The sequence below is a fragment of the Anguilla rostrata genome, chromosome 18 (genome assembly GCF_018555375.3).
Source record: "Anguilla rostrata isolate EN2019 chromosome 18, ASM1855537v3, whole genome shotgun sequence".
In the NCBI taxonomy this organism is placed as follows: domain Eukaryota; kingdom Metazoa; phylum Chordata; class Actinopteri; order Anguilliformes; family Anguillidae; genus Anguilla; species Anguilla rostrata.
In genome coordinates, this window is record NC_057950.1 from 26,834,785 (window position 1) to 26,857,307 (window position 22,523).

At 49.7% G+C, this 22,523-nt stretch overlaps 1 protein-coding gene across 1 annotated transcript in view; it reads left to right on the forward strand.

Annotated features, from left to right (window-relative positions):
* Positions 1 to 17,658, forward strand: part of sptlc3 (serine palmitoyltransferase, long chain base subunit 3) — a 31,851-nt gene extending 14,193 nt beyond the window's left edge. The window contains exons 7-12 of the mRNA XM_064317283.1: positions 3,984 to 4,089; positions 4,989 to 5,208; positions 7,084 to 7,210; positions 12,188 to 12,323; positions 15,197 to 15,326; positions 16,753 to 17,658. Coding sequence (XP_064173353.1) covers positions 3,984 to 4,089; positions 4,989 to 5,208; positions 7,084 to 7,210; positions 12,188 to 12,323; positions 15,197 to 15,326; positions 16,753 to 16,866 — 833 coding nt within the window. The 3' untranslated portion in view covers positions 16,867 to 17,658. The remainder of the gene's footprint in view (positions 1 to 3,983; positions 4,090 to 4,988; positions 5,209 to 7,083; positions 7,211 to 12,187; positions 12,324 to 15,196; positions 15,327 to 16,752) is intronic.
* Positions 17,659 to 22,523: the final 4,865 nt, after the last annotated feature.

Below are 22,523 nucleotides of genomic sequence, written 5' to 3' on the forward strand. Positions count from 1 at the left end.
TTGTGTTGGTAGCCATTACCAGCCTACAATAATGGTAGCCATCATGATTTTGGCGGTTATTGTTATGGACTGTTTGGAATAAACTAAGAAAAATGTAACAATTGCAGAATATTACTTAGTAAGTAATCACAGAAAGAAGCAGTCGCAAAGTGCATTCCAGTGATATCGGGGCTGATCCTGTTTTCTCCCCTCTCTGGGCCCTGCCAGAGGAAGCACTTAAAACGCTGCGCCGATGCGTCGCTTCACGCAGTGAGCCGCACGCTTCCGCTCTCTCTTCCGCGGCGCTCCTCGGAGCGCGCTCCGCCCGCCTTTATGTTCTCCCTCGCCGCCGAGCCGAACCGAACGGCCGCCGTATCGACCGACCGGAACGAGAGATCCGTCCGGTTTCCGACTCGTTTCATTCCGCGGTTAAAACTGCCCGGTGGGTCGGCCTGGAATTTTAGTGAACTGCATGTTGGGGGGGATGCCCTCCGCAATGGCAATAGAAAGTGAGTGTGACCGGTTTCAAAATGCGTGCAGATTGCTATTCGGGTTTTTTAACTTTTCTCTTAGATAGCTTATGCATAGGGCCACCGTTTTTGTCTCCAACCAGTTGACCTGCTGGGATTTAAACTTGTATTTCAATGGTTATCTTCCAGGGGTCCCCGGAGGCACTCCAAATACAATTGAGTTTCTACAATTGAGATGTTTATAAAAAAAAATTGTTGATAAAGTTTATCGAATATGGGGAGAGTCAGGAAGGAAAGTGAACATGGATGGAGGTTTAAATGCTATGAATACTACATTACATTACATTACAGGCATTTAGCAGACGCTCTTATCCAGAGCGACGTACAACAAGTGCATTAGTTCAAAGTGCAGAGGTGCAAAAGAAACATACTAGAGTGAAGTAAAGATCGTAGTGCCAGAAGTGACCACATAGATCAGGACTCCAACCCTGTAGAGTAACCTGTTCAGCAAACAAACAATCCTGCCAAGTACAAACTAGCACTGATAGCTGAAATACTAGCCTGTCTAGCTACAACACTAGCACTACAATACTAGCCTGTCTTTGAGCCAGTGGTCCTCACTTCCTGGTCCCGGAGAGCCGAAGGGTCTGCTGGCTTTCGTTGTTACTCAGAACTTGCGTGTCCATGTCCACGGCGAGTATTCAAACCGAATTTAGCGCGCGTGTCGCTCGTAAGCACCGCTGTCAATCATCATCTGTGCTCAATTAGCGGCAGTTACTTCATCATCTCAGATTACCGAGGTGGTGCAAATGGGATTATCGTTTGAGAAGTGGCAGAGGACTGAAGTACACAATGCAAGAAAACGATTGGGTTTTCTTGGGAGACGAACCGGTGGGCCTACTTGTGCAGCACAAAGACTGGATACAAAAGCAGAGCCCCAGAAGCAGAATTAGCATAGGCACAACAGGCTTCCCCCCCCCACATATAAAGGGAAATACGATATTAATCTGTAGTCTATGCACTAGAACTATGCGCCAGACACTGCCTGCACTTCTTCCTTTGTGTTGGCGTGGTCCCTTTTCCAGTAGAGGGAAATTGTACCATTGTGAAGCTATCTGGTTTGGGATTGACTTGACTATGAAGGCAGCCATTTTGCATCGGTTTACAGTGCTCCATTCTAGGAGCATTTCTGAGCGATATAGAGCACATTACTAGTAGTGCGCCTGAGTCTTCACTGCAGCAACTGTGCATCCTTGAAATGTCTTAAGCCCATCTTACACCCCAGACCTTTTGTCTTCCACGCACAGCCTTTGTGTGTGTGTGTGTTGTATGTGTGTGTGTCTGTGTGCATGCGTGTTTTTGTGTGTGTGTGTGTGTTATGTGTGTGTGCGTGTGTGTGCATGCATGCGTGTGTGTGTGTGTGTGTGTGTGTGTGTGTGTGTGTGCATGCACATGTGTGTGTGCCCAGTGTCCGTTCCTCCTTCACCTTGCTCCCTGTTGCTCAGATAAACCCAGGTCAGGTACGTCGTAAGGTGTACAGGTCCTCAGCACAGCTATACTGGCTGTACAGGTCCCAGCACGCTTCTACTGAGCTGTCAGGTCCTTCGACGCTTCTGAGCTGTACAGGTCCTTCGCACAGCTTACTGACTGTACAGGTCCCAGCACAGTTCTACTGAGCTGTCAGGTCCTTCAGCACAGCTTCTACTAGTCAGGCCCTTCAGCACAGCTTCTACTGAGCTGTACAGGTCCTTCAGCACAGCTTCTACTGAGCTGTACAGGTCCTTCAGCACAGCTACTACTGAGCTGTACAGGTCCTTCAGCACAGCTACTACTGAGCTGTACAGGTCCTTCAGCACAGCTTCTACTGAGCTGTACAGGTCCTTCAGCACAGCTTCTACTGAGCTTGAAATTCCTCTACACAAACCGACCCAACCGGCTAGCCCACTGAGATCGCACAGCTGAGATTTCAGCTGCATTTTTCACCCTGGAATCCTTCCTGCTGAGGCGTGTCCTCTGCTGTCAGGCATTTGTGTTGTCTGGGGGTGTCGTGGGCGGGGGCGGGGGCGGGATAGACCGCCATGGGGATATTGGTGCCTCTCCCAGACGTTGTTTACCGTCTCTGGGTTTGGTTGATGTGTGCCGGCTCGTCAAACGCTGAACAAGGAGGTATTTCACGAATCCGGACTTGAATGGTCCGTGACAATATCGCACGTGGAGAAGTCTGTCACATTCGCAAAGGTTTACGTTCCTCCCATGTCTGACGCGATCCTTTCGCAGAACAAACCAAAAAATATTATTGCGCATAAGTGATTCTCAGCCACTGGCCATATGTCAGTCGTTGTATTTCTGTCAGCAGTCGTGCTCCGTGTCTTCGCTCCAACATTCTGTGCCACGTTATTTCTATTTCCCCTTTACAGTTCCATCTGAAGCGCTGAAGTTAGAGTCTCAGTTTGCAGTTGTTCAATAGCTCCATCTACTGGACACAGGGAAGAAACACCAGCTGCCACGGAGAGCCAGACTTCAAATTATCCTCATTTTGATTGAATTGTGATTGAATTGCAGAGTCTTCTATCTTGTTCTTATTATGGCACATGGCACAACAATGAAACATATCAGCGGAACATATCTATTCAAAAGGTACCTGGCCACCAGTAGAGTATCAAGATTACATACTGGAGGAATAAGGAATTTTTCTTTTTTTTTACTGTTATTTATACACAGCCAGTCTTTTGTTGGAGTGTGAATGAGTTCTGGGAATCGGGGGTGTGCCCGCGCACAGTTCTCAGAGATAAACGCGTGAACGAGCCGCCGGAGGGCGAGACGCTCCTCCGCTCTGTAATTCACACGTTCCGCAGAGGCCAGGCCACAGGAGACGGGAGAGGAAAACGCCGCTCCTCTCGGCCGAGATGCGCCTGAAGAGAACCTTCTAGAAGAGAATTATCCTTTAATGTGTGTGACGTCCACTTTGCGCATGCTCAGTGCAGCGTGCATTCTCTAAAATTCACAGAGGGCACAGAGGTCAAACCTACAAATGCAGCCGTGCTTTTCTAAACGTTACGAAAAGTTAATAACTAAAAAGACAAAAGAAAAAGTTTTGAGAAGGAGGATTGCGTCCTGTCACAACCAAGAGACCCCAGACCCTGGAGGAATTTCCCAGTAGCTCAGAGAGTGGTGTTCGTCCTGTATGGATTAGAAAGGGTGAAAGGCAAAAGTTTTGTTTTTGTTTGTTTAACGAGCACTCTGTCTCTGTTGGCCAATTAAACGCTGGTGGAAAAAATCTCCATGAGTCCAGCTCTTCTGTCCCTCCCTGGGGTGTCACCAGAGGAGTGACACACCCCCCCCCCCTCGCTGGGGGCCGTGTCTTTCATGGGGAGGGGGGAGGGGTATACAAGCACATGCTCCATTAATCCACAGGGGGTAAAACGGTCACCTTGAGGAGCGATAGGGAACAGGCTGACAGACTGCCCCCTGCTGGTGAATGTGCTGAGTACTCTGAGGGCGGAACCATGCGGTCGCTGTCCTGTGTTTCCGCAGACATGCAGAGCCTGGAGCGCATGCTGAGGGAGGCGGTGAGCTCCGGCCAGCCTCGCACCCACCGGCCCTGGAGGAAGATCCTCATCCTGGTGGAGGGCATCTACAGGTGAGCCCCGCCCCCGGGCCCCAGCCTCGCCCCCGCCCGCCGATGACCGGGTCAGAGGAGCCAGCGTTCTGGCCCCACCCCCCCGGGGTGTAACCTGGGTAACCGCTGTGCTGTCCCAGACGCTGATTATAGACGGCGGCACAGCGGAGGTTCGAGGAGAGGGCGAGCTGAGATTCGGGGATAGCTGAGCTGTCTCCTGTCTCTGTCCTCCTCTTTATTATCCCCCAGAGCATTACACCGCCAAATCGCCCATTCACTCTGCCTCCCTGTCCGTCTCCAGCACTCTTCCTCCACTCTCCCTCCCTCCCACTTTCCCTCCCTCTCTCTCCGAATGCTCTTCTCTTTTACCTCACTGTTCATCTGATGCAATTCACTTCTCTTCTCTCACTCGTGATTGGCAGGTTAACTCAAACGTTTTCCATCGTGAAAGATTGCAGGTCTGCCGTACAGACCCCAGAGCTCCTTCCGTCTTTATTCACGAGGTCCAGGGCCCCGATACCAGTGACTCGGTCCAGACCAGCTTAAGGGGACTTAAGAACACTCGTACCCAGGAACTGTCAGACCGCCTGGATAGAGAACAGAGCGTTGCAGCCGCAAAGGGGCGGTGATGGATGTGGTGCTTCCCCGCCCTGGTGAGGACGGCTGACGTTATTGCCGGTGTAACCTGATTTAGGTGAGCTGCAGAGGTGCTTAACCGGAGAGGCAGGCTCTGTGGAAGGCCCTCCGGCAGTCTCCCTGCAACCGACGCGTGCCGGGGAAATAAATTTAACCGGCTGGGTGAGACGGGGGGAGGGGTCACGGGTGGAGGTGGTGGTGGTGGAGGAGGAGGAGGAGGAGGAGGAGGAGGAGCTGCAGGGTCAGAGGCGTGTGGCACGGCTCCCTTTGTGTCCCCCCTCCAGCATGGAGGGCTCCATCGTGCGCCTGCCCGAAATCGTGGCGCTGAAGAAGAGGTACAAGGCCTACCTGTACCTGGACGAGGCGCACAGCATCGGGGCGGTGGGCCGGACGGGCCGGGGCGTGACCGAGCTCCTGGGCGTGGACCCCTCGGACGTGGACGTCCTCATGGGCACCTTCACCAAGAGCTTCGGGGCCTCCGGAGGGTATATCGCGGGGAAGAAGGTAACGAGCGCCCCCTCCTGAAATCCTTACCCCCCCTACCCCCATCGCTCCCAAACGCGTCCCCCAAATGTTCCTGCCACCATCGCCGTGGCCTCCCCTAAATTATTATTTGCCAATTAATAAGCCAACGTTAGCGTGCGACCCGCATCATGGATGTCGCGGGTAAAGAGGGTGGATGCCCATGCTTTTTGAATTAGGCGTCTAAGGCGGTGCCCGTCCTGCCCAGTCCCAGTGCTTTAATAAAGCGACGGTGCTTGGCGCCGTGCCAGCGTCTTCTCGCGGAGAACGCTGGAGCGTGTTCCGCGTTTCCCAGCATGCTATGCGGCAGGCATGATAATGAATGGAATGTTAACAGAGCTGCTTCGCTGACAGCTGTTGATGGTAAACGCTCGGTAGGGGGGCTTTGTTCATTTGAAACGTATTTGTTCTGTTATATTTCAGCCGTTGAATGCTTCAGATGTGCTATATAAATTCAATAGAAAACTTAAAATGGCCTTTCAGTAAATGATTTTGTTCTGGTGACATCCTGATTTTTTTAGAAATTGTCATTTTTGTTGGGTGGTTGCCAAAGATATGCTCTTATTAAGTTCCGTAGACATTCCGCTGATGTCATCAAAATGATTTAATTCAGCCCTTCGTAAAGACACTGTTGTTCCTGGACATATATTCTCCCACACGCACACACATGTACACACATGCACACACACATGTACACGCACGTACACGCACACACGCGCACACACACACGCACACACACACACTCACACGCACGCACACGCACACGCACACGCACACACACACACAGTGTAATTAGATGTCCTGTTCCCAGAATGGACTGGAAGGAAGCATGTTTGTTCCACCCTAAAGCTGGACAGACAGCAGGAGAGCTCAGACCCCTGCAGGAGAGAGAGCCGGGACCGCAGTGTGTGCTGCTCTCTCTCTCACCCCTCCCTGCTCAGATCCACAGAGTGCGTTTCACACACTTCCCCTCGATCTGCCAGCTTATCTGCTCTGTCCCACAATGCAAAGGCGCAGCCGTAAACCTCTGGGCCTGAAGTGGAAGCAGATGCTCATTACGTCCCTGCGTTTCCCCTAAACTAAACCTGCCCCCCCTCACCAATACACACACACACACACACACACACACACACACACACACATACACACATACACATACACATACACATCTGGACCCCTGTCCCCCTCACCAATACACACATACACACGCACACACATCTGGACCCCTGCCCTCACAGGGGCTCAGGAGGAGGCAGATGGCTGCAGAATGAGCTTGTGCTCAGAGAGGGGCTTCATGCTCACGCTGACCATCAGCTGCAGATCACACACAGAGCGCTTGTGCTAAGGACCAGGAGAACATCAGTCGCCTTTTTAAAAACTGTCGACTTCATTCTTTTTATAGCTCAGAGAATTCTAATCAAATGCAGGGGCTTTAATTAAACAAACACTACTGCGTTATATTTACTGGTTCAGTTCAACCTGTGATTAAACCCACTGAAAGCTGTTTAAAACTCAAACTGAGTTACTGCAGATGTAGGGCACTCATCAGTTCACTGTGCCCCCTCTAGTGGAAATGATGAGCAACTGTCCAGGAACAGCAGTTCCTGTCATAAGGTACAGGTATTGTAGTATCATTTGTCAAAAAAAGATAAGTGCCCAGCTGAAATCACCCTCAGATATTCCTTTATCATTATAACCAATATAAACGTTTGATAATAATTGAACATATTATCTCTGTCTTTAAGAGTGTGGCTGTGAGTACGCTGTGAGTTCCTGTTTGTGCTGTTCTCAATGCTCAGTGCTCATTCTGCTTTTCCTCTGGTTTAAATGATCTCTGTCTGTGTGTTCTTGCCGCAGGAGCTGGTGGATTACCTGAGAGCGCACTCCCACAGCGCTGTCTACGCCGCGGCCATGTCCCCGCCCGTGGCCGAGCAGATCAACCGGGCCATGAAGTGCATCATGGGATTGGACGGCACCACGATAGGTCAGAACCCGCACAGGCACTCGCTCTCAGCGTCAGTCTCTGAAGCAGTCACAAGCCAGGCTACGCACTCCTGGAACACAGTCCTGCTGGCCTGTGGAAACATGCTAGCTATTAAAGAGGTGGGGGTGCTGGTGGTTCATTTGGGAAGGGAGCAGGTTTAACTCCCAAGCACACGTGACCCCTGGTTCTGTGGAAATCAGTTTCATATGCTCAAGGGTAGACCTGCTTTTCCGCCTGACGGTCTAGCAGCCCCTGAGGTAACGGCTTTGGGCACCGTGCAGAAATCGCCAAGCTCACAGACCAGCTCTTCTCCGCAGGTCGCTCTGTTAAGGGTAGGCACCGATTAGTCGAACGCAGTTACATTTCTAAATATCGTCATTAGCAAAACCGACTAGCATTCTAACGCTTTTCCCACAATTTCACGTGCGATTTAATGACGCATCCAGGGAACCAGGCAAAACGCGCGACAGGAACATTCACCCTGACTTTCCAGAAATGTCCAGGGAGCCAAAGACAATTTGATGGGAGACACTCATAAAGATCTGCAGGTTCAGCTGTGCCTCTTTGGAAGTGTGCCTCAATGTGTCAGAACACATTTTCGAACAAACGTCACCTGTTTCAGTCCATCGGCATCGGACGTAGATACACTGTATGCACGCTGAAACATTTCATCTAGGAGAGATTAAAATTTACTAAGGGGAAGATTACGGTCAAAACATTGTGCACGTTGTGAAGAGGGTTATCGAAAAGCCCGTTCTGGAAACGTGCGCTATATTGGGAGCGCTCGATGGCGGTTACGGTCCAGATGTTGAGCGGTTCTCAGAGGCGCTGATCACATCCGCGCGCGCCACGCGTAGGATCCCGCGCTTTGAGACGGGACCCGTCGGAATTATGGGGGATTTACATAACGCTGTTTTACTGCCAACATCTGCTGAGAAGCGCACGAGGGCGAACTGGAGTGAAATTTGTTTAGTGTCTTAATATGCCGAAAGAACTTAAGAAAGCGACATACTCATTATTGTGCCTTGTGAGACAGAACACAGAGTAATGGCTGACTCAGAAATACATTATTATTATTACTATTGATAATAAAAGTGATAGAAATAAATGAATGTATTCATAAATTTGTTCTTATTCAGGCTGTCTTGTAGTACATGGCTAATATGGCCTGTGCTTTATTTGCTAGTCAGACACCTTCTTCCAGCCCAGTGTAATAACACCCACGTGCAGTATATACCTGGATGTTCACTGAAGTGATCTGGGTTGCCTTTACTCTGGATCAGGGATCTTTAACTCCAGTCCTGGAGGGCCTCAGTGTCTGCTGCTTTTTGATGAGCTCCTCCTCTTAAGCGCTTCATTTGAGTCACTGATTGGCTGAAGACTCCGAACACCTCGTTTCCCTCCAGGACTTGGAGTTTGAGATCCCCGCTCTAGATTACAGAGTGGCAGAACCTCAGTTGGGAATGAACCCATCTTCCAGATGGGCCAGTGGCCAGAGCAGCCTGGCAGCGAAGCAGAAACACCTCTTAAACAAAATAACAGGGATGGTGGTGGTGCACTCCAATTTTACCCCCTCACCTGTCTCTGCAGTCACTGCCCTAAAGTTCCTTTAGTTTTTCTCCTCTTTTTTATTTGTTTTTACCGAAGTGGTGACTGACCAAATTTGGCTTTTTTTTTTGGCTGGCGGCTGTTACATTGTTTGTGTCCGTTTTATATGTCTGAAGTAAGGGTGTGTGTGTGTTTGTGCACATGTGTGTATGTGTGTGTGTGTGCGTGCGCGCCTGTGTGTGTGTGCGTTTGTGCGTGTGTGAGGGTGTGTGTGTGCATGCATGCATGGATGCATGTGTGTGTTTGGTTAGACCCTTTGAAATACCTGCCAGTCTATTTCTAAGCAATTAAGAGGAAACAGAGTTCAGTATCCAAGGCTTAATCTGGGCCAAAAGGCCTCAGAGCAGAATGGCCTGCCTATTCCTATTGATTTGTATTTAATTACACTTACCTGAATCAGACCAAATACCTGTCTGCTCTGTATTAGGGTCTTACCATGAAAAATCCATCACATCCTGTTTAAAAGCAGCACATGCGTCAGTTAGCCTGACAAAACTAAAACGTCTGGCACTGGGTAGCGCTTGCACTCCTGTGTTGTGGGGACCCCAGGCAGGCTGCTCTTGTGTTGAGGGGACCCCAGGCTGGCTGCTCTTGTGTTGTGGGGACCCCAGGCAGGCTGCTCTTGTGTTGTGGGGACCTCAGGCAGGCTGCTCTTGTGTTGTGGGGACCCCAGGCAGGCTGCTCTTGTGTTGTGGGGACCCCAGGCTGGTTGCTCTTGTGTTGTGGGGACCCCAGGCAGGTCGCTCTTGTGTTGTGGGGACCCCAGGCTGGTCGCTCTTGTGTTGTGGGGACCCCAAACAGGTTGCTCTTGTGTTGTGGGGACCCCAGGCAGGTTGCTCTTGTGTTGAGGGGACCCCAGGCTGGTTGCTCTTGTGTTGAGGGGACCCCAGGCTGGTTGCTCTTGTGTTGAGGGGACCCCAGGCAGGTTGCTCTTGTGTTGTGGGGACCCCAGGCTGGTCGCTCTTGTGTTGTGGGGACCCCAGGCTGGTCGCTCTTGTGTTGTGGGGACCCCAGGCTGGCTGCTCTTGTGTTGAGGGGACCCCAGGCAGGTTGCTCTTGTGTTGTGGGGACCCCAGGCAGGCTGCTCTTGTGTTGTGGGGACCCCAGGCAGGCTGCTCTTGTGTTGTGGGGACCCCAGGCAGGCTGCTCTTGTGTTGTGGGGACCCCAGGCAGGCTGCTCTTGTGTTGTGGGGACCCCAGGCAGGCTGCTCTTGTGTTGTGGGGACCCCAGGCTGGCTGCTCTTGTGTTGAGGGGACCCCAGGCAGGTTGCTCTTGTGTTGTGGGGACCCCAGGCAGGCTGCTCTTGTGTTGTGGGGACCCCAGGCCGGCTGCTCTTGTGTTGTGGGTACCCCAGGCAGGCTGCTCTTGTGTTGTGGGGACCCCAGGCAGGTTGCTCTTGTGTTGTGGGGACCCCAGGCAGGCTGCTCTTGTTTTACAGTTTTTCACACAAGATGACTGGAACCTTAGAATTAAAGTTACTCTGGTAAACGCTAATATTAATTTTGTATGTTGTTAAAAAAAAGCAATCCTCAGTTGTTGATGTAATAAATAGGCCTTAGATGTATATTATACACAAGGCTGCATGTTTGGAGGTGAAGGGGGTGGCTATAAGGCTGGCGTTTTTGTGGTACATTGTTCATTGGGGCAGGTAGAGAAGCCTCCTGTGTGTCAGTGCTGATGCCCTGTGTGAATGCCCTGTCTCTGTGCCATCGGGTCAGTGCTGATGCCCTGTGTGAATGCCCTGTCTCTGTGCCATCGGGTCAGTGCTGATGCCCGTGTGAATGCCCTGTCTCTGTGCCATCGGGTCAGCGCTGATGCCCTGTGGGGCCTGTCTCTGTGCCATCGGGTCAGTGCTGATGCCCTGTGAGAATGCCTGTCTCTGTGCCATCGGGTCAGTGCTGATGCCCTGTGAGAATGCCCGTCTCTGTGCCATCGGGTCAGTGCTGATGCCCTGTGGGAATGCCCTGTCTCTGTGCCATCGGGTCAGTGCTGATGCCCTGTGGGAATGCCCCGTCTCTGTGCCATCGGGTCAGTGATGATGCCCTGTGGAAATGCCCCGTCTCTGTGCCATCGGGTCAGTGCTGATGCCCGTGGGAATGCCCTGTCTCTGTGCCATCGGGTCAGTGCTGATGCCCTGTGGGAATGCCCTGTCTCTCTGCCGTTGGTGGCTTTTGGGTCTTCTGAACTCAGCGTCTCTGGTTCGCATTAAATGGCCAGATGGTTGCGCTCTCAGTACTGCGCTGTGGGCCAGTTTAAAGCTTCTTGTGGCTTTAACTGACACAGACGATTTAAGATGCGTAGAAAATGTTTTAATCTGCTCTATGGCACAGAGTTATCCTAAATATCGTTTATGATGTGGCAAGACACAGATGATCACATCATTATTGCATTATTCTTTCTTTCCTTTATTTCTTTCTTTCCTTCTTTCTTTCTTCAAAAAGAAACCACCAATTTTTAAGAGCAATTATGGTCTCATTTGTGTAATTTTTCAGACAGCCTGCCCCCCCACACACATATGCATGCACACACACTCATTAAACTAACAGACTCACTCGCCTTGGGGAAATGTCAGCGTTCGTATTTGACACTGAAGCACATCGGTTGGAAATGGAGAAAACAGTGTTGGCACTTTTTCCCCACGTTTTCTTTTTTCCATTTGATTTTTTCACGTTTGTTTGTTTGATTGTATCTCCTTGTGCCATGGCTACCATTTTATGCGCGGGTCTCCGGGCCAAGAGGAGCAGGCGTTGAAGCAAACGGAGCTGCGTGTTTGATGAGCACGAACGACTGCCGCTACACTTTTTATCATTCCATGGTTGCATGACTCACCTGCGGAAGAATGCCTCGGAACACCTCCCTGTCTCCAGCCCCAAGGCGGGGGGGTGGGGGGGTGGTTTGGGGCGGTTGGTTCCTGGGGTTCCTGGAGTCCCACGTGGGGCTGCATCCGCCTTTGCCCACATTTCCCTGAATACTCGTCATCTGGAAACAGTGTGGTGGACAAGGGCAGATCTCTTAAACAGGGTACCTACCAGCAATTGCCTCAGTAAAGATCCAGCTGTGTGAATCGATTATTTGTTTTAAAATAATAATGATCAGCAGTTTTTGTTGCACAAGCATGTCTGCTAAGCAGAATTTTATTAAATGAATAACAGTTTATTAAATAACATTAATCTGAAACATGGTGACGTTTGTTTTCCTTTTACGGACGTTCTTTAGAAACGCGTAAATGTTGATGAGATCCGGAGGAGAAAAGCGTATTTCGCCGAACTCACTGCCAGGGCAGAGGCCTCTGCACACTGCTCTCAGCGAGGCCGAGCGGCGGCAGGCCTCCTCACGGCGGTTGTGTTTCTCCTCCTCGTCGGCTGCAGGCATCGAGAGGGTGCGCAAGCTGGCGGAGAACACCAGGTACCTGCGGCGGCGGCTGCAGGAGATGGGCTTCATCATCTACGGCCCCCGCGACTCCCCCGTGGTCCCGCTGCTGCTCTACATGCCCGGGAAAGTTGGGTAAGCGCTGACCGTCGCTGACTGCAGGTGACTGTAGCTGCCTGTATGTTACTGTATCTGCCTGTATTTTACTGTAGCTGACCTCAGGTGACTGTAGCTGCCTGTAGCTGCCTGTAGCTGACTGTATGTTACTGTAGCTGCCTGTAGGTGACCGTCGCTGACTGCAGGTGACTGTAGCTGCCTGTATGTTACTGTAGCTGCCTGTATGTTACTGTAGCTGCCTGTAGGTGACTGTAGCTGCCTGTAGGTGACTGCAGCTGACTGTAGCTGCCTGTAGGTGACTGCAGCTGCCTGTATGTTACTGTAGCTGCCTGTATGTTACTGTAGCGCCTGTAGTTACTGTAGCTGCCTGGGTTGACTGTAGCTGCCTGTAGTACTGTAGCTGCTGAGTTGACTGCAGCTGCCTGTATGTTACTGTAGCTGCCTGTATGTTACTGTAGCTGACTGTATTTTACTGTAGCTGCCTGTATTTTACTGTAGCTGCCTGTATGTTACTGTAGCTGACTGTATGTTACTGTAGCTGACTGTATTTTACTGTAGCTGACTGTAGGTTATTGTAGGTTACTGCAGCTGACCTCAGGTGACTGTTGCAGACTGTAGGTTATTGTAGCTGACCTCAGGTGACTGTAGCTGGCCCTGGCTGACCGTGGTTGACTGCGGTGTTGCCTCTGGCCCTCCGACTAAAAACACAGCAGGAATGCGTGTAAAGTGCTAAGGGGTGTGTTAGGCTATACTCTGCGTGCGCGTTCCTGAACACCGGACTGGAGCTACAGCACCTGCACAAACTAACCACCCGGCCTGCACCTCGTCCCTGGTGCCGCTCCAGCGATGGGCAAACACAGGCTCTGCCCTCCCCACACCAGAGCCTTTTTCCGCACGCCCGGGCGTTCCACACATTTATTATTGTCCTTATTCATTTACGCGCAAAACGAGATCTTCGTCTTAATGAAAAAACGTAATGTTTGGGCTCAAAAAATGCAGAAACATCTTTGGGTTTTCCCGAGCGTTAAAAGTTTGTTCCTCAGGCTCTTGCAGGAGCAGTTGGATTTTTTTCAGCGTGATCACACCAGCAACGGCGATGAAGGAATTTCCTCCCGAAAGAGGAGTGATTAGTTTTCCCCCCCGGGCCGTGTCGGGATAGAGCCGGGTCTGTGGACTCCGAGTCCCATCATGCCCCGGCAGAGAGGGCTCTGACACGCGAGCCGCTCGCCCCGTCGCGGGCGTTTCGGCCCGCGTTCCAAAGATAACAGCGCCCTGGCGCGGCATCAAAGGCCCCGGCCGCGGAGGAGCTCTCCTCCAGCTCCGCTCTCCGCCTGTGAAGTTTTCTTTCTTTTTTTTTTTTTTGTTTGTTTTTTTGCTGTCGTTCACTCCCTTCAGATCTTTTTCCCCTCTTCTCCCCTCCGTCCCGTCCGAAAAAGGGCGGACGTGCAGCTGTTGGGTTCTGAAGGGGAGGCGGGAGTGAGGAGATAACAGGGCGGCACAGAGGGGCGGGGCGGGGCAGGGGGCATGGTGGCATGAGAGCAGTGTGAGACAGGGTCCTGGTGCTCATGCATGCTACATAAAGCAAAAAATATTTTTTTATTTATCTATCCATTAATCTGAGCTGCAGGGCCTGGCCGATGTTCATGTTCAGTGCCTTTACTGGGAAAAAAAAGAAGTCAAAAGTAATTGGCCATGATGTCACCTGTCAGTCAGAGTAAGTGTGCTCTGGTTAGCATCAGGATGGGCCAGCTGGTGACTGTGAGACCAGCAGAGGTGGACAATCCAGGTTCAGAAAGTAAAAGTTCATCCCAGGATTTTGTTCCAGTCACCTGGATTTGCTAATGAGCAGCGTTCTTCAGCCAGGAGGTAGAGCTAAATCAGCTGGCTGAGTTCAGGGGTGGATGAAATACATGGCAGGACTTTTACTTTCTGACCCCTGGAATGTCCACCTCTGTGAAACCAGGGCTGGGCACAGGGAGAGGGGTGGCAGGGACACACACTCTGGCTGCATGCCGTTACTTGTGGCAGGGACACGCACACACACACACGCTTGCTGTGCGCCGTCATGTTTACCTGCATTCCAGTCAGAGTGCACTCCAATTACGGGCAACGTACCGTCTGTCATGAACTGCATTCCAAACGGCAGGCGTGCAGACAGCAGGTATGCGCTTACACCCTTGCGCGTGTTCTTGGCGGGACTGAAACTGTAGCGTGCGCATCCGTTCGTGCTTGTGCGCGCGCGTCGTTAGCAGGGATTCGCATTAGCCACCGTCCACAAAACCGCGCGGCGGTGCAGCCATGCAGCGCGGTCCGTAGGCTAGCCGACTCTGCAGCCGCGTCCGAGTCTCCCTGCCCCGCCGGCGGATTCGTCTGGGCCGTGATCCCTTCTCCATCTGCTACCTCTCCGCTTTCCCCGTCTGAATACAGCCACTGAGGCAAAACTGACTCTATAGCGAGTTAATAATCTTGTGTTTTTTTTGTGTGATATATTTCTGATATATACAGTATGTTCCATATACCATGGATCAACTGGTTGTAGAAGATGGACTATTCCTCACAGGAGTTTTCTGACTTCCTCCTCCTCATTTTGAAGCTTTTTGTTGTGCAAATGTTTTTTTGTTGAATTGCAACACTTCTTTAACAAAGACAGGGGCTTGTCACAAGCATATTTAGTGCGGTAGTTAGTTGCCATAGCGATCTCTGAACTCTCCAACCTGTGTGGAAAACAATGCTTGCATGTAACTGCCAGTCAAAGACAAGGGCAGATGTTAATCGAGTCCCAGCCCCATGAGTTGAGTTGGGCGCTATGGAAACAGGAGGGGGGGGGGGCGGGCCAGGTGTCGTCGGTCGCATGACGGACAGACGTCCAACCCTCCTGCTCCTCTCCTCAGGGCCTTTTCACGAGCCATGCTGGAGAGGAAGATCGGCGTGGTGGTGGTGGGCTTCCCGGCCACGCCCATCGGCGAGGCCCGAGCGCGGTTCTGCGTGTCCGCCGCGCACACCAAAGACATGCTGGACGAGGTGAGCTTCCCCCCCGCGCCGGCCCTGTCCCTGTCCCCGTCTCCAGGGCAACCAGAACGCCCGCCCTGGGTGTTCCACTCTCCCTCTTGCGTGCTGGGCATTTTACTTCCCTTTTCCATGAAAAGGGTACAGCACCATCCCTGAACCTAGAAGAACCAAACGCAGGGCACAGTAATGTCTCCACTGACACACATGCATGCAGGCACAAACACACACACACACGTGCACACACTCACTCACACACTCACACACACACACACATATACGCACACACACACGTATACACACACACCTACACACGCACACACATGTATACACACACACGACCATACCCTCCTCAGGTGTGTGATTTAGTGAGTGCTCTACCTTTCTCAGGTGTGTGATTTAGTGAGTGCTGTATCCTCCTCAGGTGTGTGATTTAGTGAGTGCTCTACCTTTCTCAGGTGTGTGATTTAGTGAGTGCTCTACCTTTCTCAGGTGTGTGATTTAGTGAGTGCTCTACCTTTCTCAGGTGTGTGATTTAGTGAGTGCTGTATCCTCCTCAGGTGTGTGATTTAGTGAGTGCTGTATCCTCCTCAGGTGTGTGATTTAGTGAGTGCTGTATCCTCCTCAGGTGTGTGATTTAGTGAGTGCTGTATCCTCCTCAGGTGTGTGATTTAGTGAGTGCTGTATCCTCCTCAGGTGTGTGATTTAGTGAGTGCTGTATCCTCCTCAGGTGTGTGATTTAGTGAGTGCTGTATCCTCCTCAGGTGTGTGATTTAGTGAGTGCTCTACCTTTCTCAGGTGTGTGATTTAGTGAGTGCTGTATCCTCCTCAGGTGTGTGATTTAGTGAGTGCTCTACCTTTCTCAGGTGTGTGATTTAGTGAGTGCTGTATCCTCCTCAGGTGTGTGATTTAGTGAGTGCTGTATCCTCCTCAGGTGTGTGATTTAGTGAGTGCTGTATCCTCCTCAGGTGTGTGATTTAGTGAGTGCTGTATCCTCCTCAGGTGTGTGATTTAGTGAGTGCTGTATCCTCCTCAGGTGTGTGATTTAGTGAGTGCTGTATCCTCCTCAGGGTGTGATTTAGTGAGTGCTGTATCCTCCTCAGGTGTGTGATTTAGCGAGTGCTGTATCCTCCTCAGGTGTGTGATTTAGTGAGTGCTGTATCCTCCTCAGGTGTGTGATTTAGTGAGTGCTCTACCTTTCTCAGGTGTTGATTTAGTGAGTGCTGTATCCTCCTCAGGTGTGTGATTTAGCGAGTGCTCTACCTTTCTCAGGTGTTGATTTAGTGAGTGCTGTATCCTCCTCAGGTGTGTGATTTAGTGAGTGCTGTATCCTCCTCAGGTGTGTGATTTAGTGAGTGCTGTATCCTCCTCAGGTGTGTGATTTAGCGAGTGCTGTATCCTCCTCAGGTGTGTGATTTAGCGAGTGCTCTACCTTTCTCAGGTGCTGAGTGCCCTGGACGAGCTGGGAGACTACCTGGTCCTGAAGTTCTCCCGCCGGACCCACTCGTTCCGCCCCGAGTTCTACGACGACACAGACTTTGAGCTGGACAGCTGATGGAACTACTGACAGAAGACTGACCAACCGACATTCTGTCTTCTCTCACTTAATTTATGGGTCAAGAGACAGGAGGGCAGTTCAATGCTCTGGTCTGTTTTGGTCACTGAAGGAATGGCATTTACCTGATATGACTGCAGAATAGGTTTGTAAGTCTGTAAATGTGTTAATAGTAAATTTGGTACTATTACTATTTTAACAGTTTTGTATTTATTTTGTATTTTCTTCTTTTTTAAATGAGTGTCTCACATAATGTACAATGTCAATCAATGGCAATGGTTTAATAATAATACAAATAAAATAAAATAGTAACAATAAAAATATAATTATTATTAAGTCTTCTATTAACCATGTGCTAGTGCCAGCACTAACTGACTGGAAGCTGTGCTGCATTGTGCATAATGGAAGTCACCAGTTGCTGGACTGCATTTGAATGCCATTAGCTAGAAATTTAAAAATGATGGATATCATTTGGTTCCTAATGAAACGAGAAAAACAAGTTGATGATTAACTCTTTCAGACTTGCACAGCTGAAGCTCTGCCATCTTGTCATTAAGAAATGGATTTTGGTTTTGAAAAAACATTTTAAAATGTTTCTTATTAAAATTAAATTCAATATGGGTCCAAAAATGAATGGTGCGTACATTGGTCAACCATACAATACAACCGTGCAATAAACTGGAAAGCATTTCCACAACAAACTTCCCAGAAAGTAAGTTTTTGCTGGTTGGTTCGCTAGCTTGTGGTCATCCCATGTTTTGAAGCCATCTTGAATAAATGACTTGAATCATATTCATGAATGTGAACCATTTGTCATATATAAGATAAAAAAGCATTTTATTATAAACTAATCTGTGGACCTCATCTTCATACACAGTACCAAGACAGAATCTGGGTGCTTCATTTTTAGCTGCATGCAGTCGTGTTTATTTTCTTTTCATTTACTCAAATTGATATTTGACTGATTTTTTCACATGATTTCATTATGTTATGTTGGCCGTGGCAGTCCCCCCTTTTTTTATTGAGTCTATAGGAGAGCATATTTTGCTAACCTTTTGACAGAGCATAAATTGCAACAGAAAACTCCCACAAGAATTTCAAAGAGTAGATACTGGAGAAGTCCTCCCCGTATACAGTATTTCATTTTAGGAGATAATTTTGTCTCTTTAGAAATCCAAATCATAAATTTCAGTACATGTAGCAATTACCTCTGTGAGACAAAATCAAATTCTTAAAGCCCTGAGCAGTATAAAATTGATGCTTTGGCCTGTACTTTGGCGACCCCCTTTAACTGGTTGTGACTGCTTAATTGTTGTACTTTTGAAGAACCCGGCACCCACACAGAATGGCAGGCATTTTGAGAATGCACCATAAGAGCCAAAGTTAACTTAAACCACCAGTTAGAAAAGTGCTCAAGATTATCCAGGAATGGCGTTTAATCGTTTAATTGATACTTGAAGGAATTCGGGCCTGCAACGTATGCTGCGATACCCGTCAGGATTGCTTCTCGTCTCGTTTCGTCTCGTTCTGGTGTCACGGTTTGTGTGCGTTTTCCATCACACATCACGCCTGTCGTGTCGCCATAGCGATAGCGCTTAGCTCAGCCGAAGCTAACGTTGCGCCGTGCCATTCTTTTAATATTTCGCTCCTGTTCCAGTCGGGTGGGTAAAGCCAGTCTGAATCCACGTTGAATCCCTTAAACCCCCCCCGTCCTCGCGAACCCCCGGCCTACCTGACACCGTGTGGGGGGGCTCTTTGATCTGCAGCCAGGGGGGGTCCCTGGTGTCCCAGATCTCACCTGCTGTCCCGGTCGGACCCGGCCGTCTGATCCAGCCCCCCCCCCCCCCGAGGAGAGGAAGGACAGGATAGTGCTGGCATCCTGCCCAAACCGGAGGGGGTGGGGTGGCTTCACACGTCTCCCAAACCAACATTATCTCATGGCGTTTGCTTAAGATGGCTCCGACTGTTAAATGGCCTTCAGTTCCTGATCGTCGTTTAAGAGGCCTGGGAATCGGAACCATTTTACAGATTTTCCAACTTCGGATGAAAGGTTTCTTTTTTAAACTCCCTCTGTCCTCTGTGAATCGGTGAGTGAAAACCTGATTGCCTCTGTGTAAGATAAAGACGGCTTCCGTCGTTGAATGAATCACTATGGAAAGAGGAAAGTCAAATGGGGACGGCGGAGAAAGGCCATGTTCTGAACGTACTTTTAGAGAACCGTTTCAATGAAAGAAAGAATGCATTGACTTGTAATGGGATGTGACTTTTAAAGCAGGCTGCTGGTGCGAAAGAGAGAGAAAGAGAGAGAGATAGAGAGAAAGAGAGACAGAGAGAGATAGCGGGACAGATAGAGAAAGAGAGAGAAAGAGAGAGAGAGAGAGAGAGCCTGGTGCCACTGCTGAGGCCGTCCTGGGCAGGGTCGTTTCTGTGAACCCAGTAGTGTTTGTGTTTTCGTCTGGCCCTTCTCTCTTTCAGCACGTTTGATATCCCACCGCCCCACCCCTGAAAGCTGGAGCGGGGCGATGACTGCAGTCGCCATCTATATAAATATTTTCTCCCCTCTTTCGCTCTGCCCAATGGGGGCAGCCCTCGGAATCGCACAGCTGAAACTGGGGGAAAACAAACACGGCTGATTGGTTACTGTCGCCAACCTCTCACTGTTCAGGTTCTGCCTGTTCCCCACACTCTGAAAGGTCATTACTTGTTCAAAGTGGATGTACATTTGTACATTTCGTTCAGGGATTTAGCAGACTAAACCATAGTTTTCTTGGAACAAAGCTCTCATGATATTGTGTACCCATACGAGAACCTGGAAGCTCAGCAGACTTGGGGACAGGTCTGCAGATTCAGCTGCAAGTACAGAGAAAAGGAGGGAAACAGGGATTTTTAAATCTGGCCCTTGAGGCCAGTAGCACTGCTGGTCTTATTTTCTACCTGATAGTTAACTGACCAATTAATGGCCTTGATTGGCCAGAGATTTAACTCATCTGGTGCCTCAGGTTTAAATTAGTCCCGTTTAGAGGGGAAGAATGAAAACCAGCAGTACTGCTGACTTTGAGGGGCAGATTTAAGTATCCCTTGTATAAAAGATCATAGCCTAGTGGAATGTGATTTTTTTCTTCTTTTTTAACCACGCAAAGTAAGACGGAAAATCGTGTAGGAGGCAGTTTGCTCTTTGCACTCTGTTCTGAGGCCAATTGAACCCAAACCCATCAGTGACTGGATAATGATTTTTCTCTTCTCAACAGTGCGCTTTGTTCTCATCTATTTTATCATGATGGTGTGAGGGTGTCTCCCAGACTTTCTGCGATCAATTTCAGAAGTGTTCTTTCCATGTTACAGAAGCTGCTGACCCGTTTCGCTGCTGTACTGCTTTTCTGAGTAAGAGTAAGCAAGGCATGTGGCCAATGAGGTTAAAGGTGGGTTGCGCCAGGGATGGTAAATGAAAGACCCAGCCGTAATACCCTACCACCAAACACAAAGTTGCCCAGTTTTTTTTTTAAAACCATTGGTTGGTCGCTACACGTGTTATTCGTGGATGCAGTGGCTTATTTCATCAGGGTAGTGTACACAGACATGGTGGTCAGACAGATGCGCATCCATGAGAAACTTTTTTTTTAAATCCCATTTTCCCTGTGACAAAGAGGCATAGATTTCTCTGCAGTCCACACTCTGGCCGAGTGCCAGTCAGGTTAGACCAATGGGAACCACTTCTGTTCCCGGAGATCTACCGCCCTGTAGGTTTTCACTTCAACCTTCATTTGGTACACCTGACTTAATTAATTAGCAGCTCAAGAGCTCTAGCCGTTGAATGAGCTGCGCTCCGTCGGAATGAAGGCCTATGGGATGGTATATCTCCATGAACGCGGTGGGTTACCGCTGGGTTAGACAGTTCAGCGTAAACACACTTAAATGTGTGGAGTACGTGCTTCAGGTCTGTGACTCTGACTCTTAACAGAAGGGAAGAGGGACTGTATTACCTGTCCCAGTCTTGTTAGCGGAGACTTTTCCCCGGGGGGACACCGGCGTGCGGAAGGTGCCGGAGCGGACAGGGCGCCACGTCAGACAGCAGCCGGGCGGGAAACGGGGGTCCGGGGTCCGGGGGCCCGCTCGGGGCCCGCTCAGCCCCGGCTCTCGGCCCCTCCGTGTCGGATAAGGGGGTCCCGGGGCCTGGCGAGCAGATGTCTCTCGTCCTAGTTTCCCCCGTTTTTCAAAGGGGGGGTCGACGGCCCAAGGAAGGGCCAGGCGGTGCGGCGGGGTTCGCGGAAACACGTGTCGGAGCCGCGGAGCGCCGGTGGCGGGGCGCCCCCACTTTCCCACCAGCACCCCCGCGTCCCCGCCGGCCCCCCATCTTTTGAACTGCAGACCTGCCGGCCGCGTCTTTATTGGAAGGGCATGGCACAGTTATTACCGAGGGGGTGGGGGGTGGGTGGGGGTGGTTAGCTCCACTGATGCTTTGAAGTTGGTCAATATCTCCAGAGCTGCGAGGTCTCTGTGCTCTGCTTTGCATTTCCCCTTTGGTGAGATTTTGAGGTGGAACAGACGGGGCAGGGCAGCCCAACACATTTGAGACAGGTGTTCTGCTAAAAAAAAAAACTTAAAAAAAAAAAACTGAATAAAATCTTTATTTAATTTTGGAGACCGTCAGCTTTGGTTCACATTGATTTAATGTTTGTCATTGACAAGAAACACAGGTCCAGAGATTTGGACTTAACCTTCAGTTTAAAGTGCTGCCTAACAAGGCACAACCTATTTGGAAGTCCACTAGGTTTTCAAATTTCCATCTTCAGGGACTTTATTCTGGTCTGTGAGCAAGCGGGTTGTTAAAGCTGAGTACCATTAAGAGCATTTATGTCATACATACAAATTTCAGAAACACATTTCAACATTCAGACTCCAGAGCAGCAGTCCTACGACAGAACAGCTTACTTCTATTATGTGGTGAACCCAGAGTCCTTTTAAGAAGATCAATCTATACACAGAGGGGGAGGGGGGAATAAGCAATGGGGCTGGTAAAATCGCTGGCACAGATCTAGGATTTAGGATGGCCTGTCTCACGCTGCAGATCTCTTTTGGTGCCCACCCCCCTCAACGCCACATCCCTTTAACAAAAGATTATGCAGTCCTTTCTTGCTCGACCTACAGTATATAATTCAGTAAAAGTGTGATGCTTACTCTTGAAAATAAAAATGTATATTAAGCTAAAAACATCACTTTTCAACTCTGTCAGTATCCGACGTCAGACGTACAGACGGAATTATTATTGAATACCTCACTTGAGAGTGAGTTTTACCATTTAGAAGTCTTATATTTGCTTGTTTCCATAACTTCTGGCAAATGACACCTTGTAAAAAGTGAACCATTGAATGGAATGAAAGAATACTAACAAAAAATTAAGAATGAAGACCAAAATAAACCACCATTTGTTCAAAAGCACAAGCAGAACAAAGTGGCTCTAAAAAGAACTCCTCGTCAAGGCATTTAACCTGACACTACAAGTCATCCTTTGAAACCCACGATAAAGTTTTTTTTTAAAGGTGTTCAAACCTAGAGCGCCGTTTGTTTGCGAGAGGTGTTGAACTATGCATTCCTTGTCATTTAACCGTCTGAAGCAGGACAAGTGAAATCTACAAATGCAAACGAGCTCGCGCTTTTAA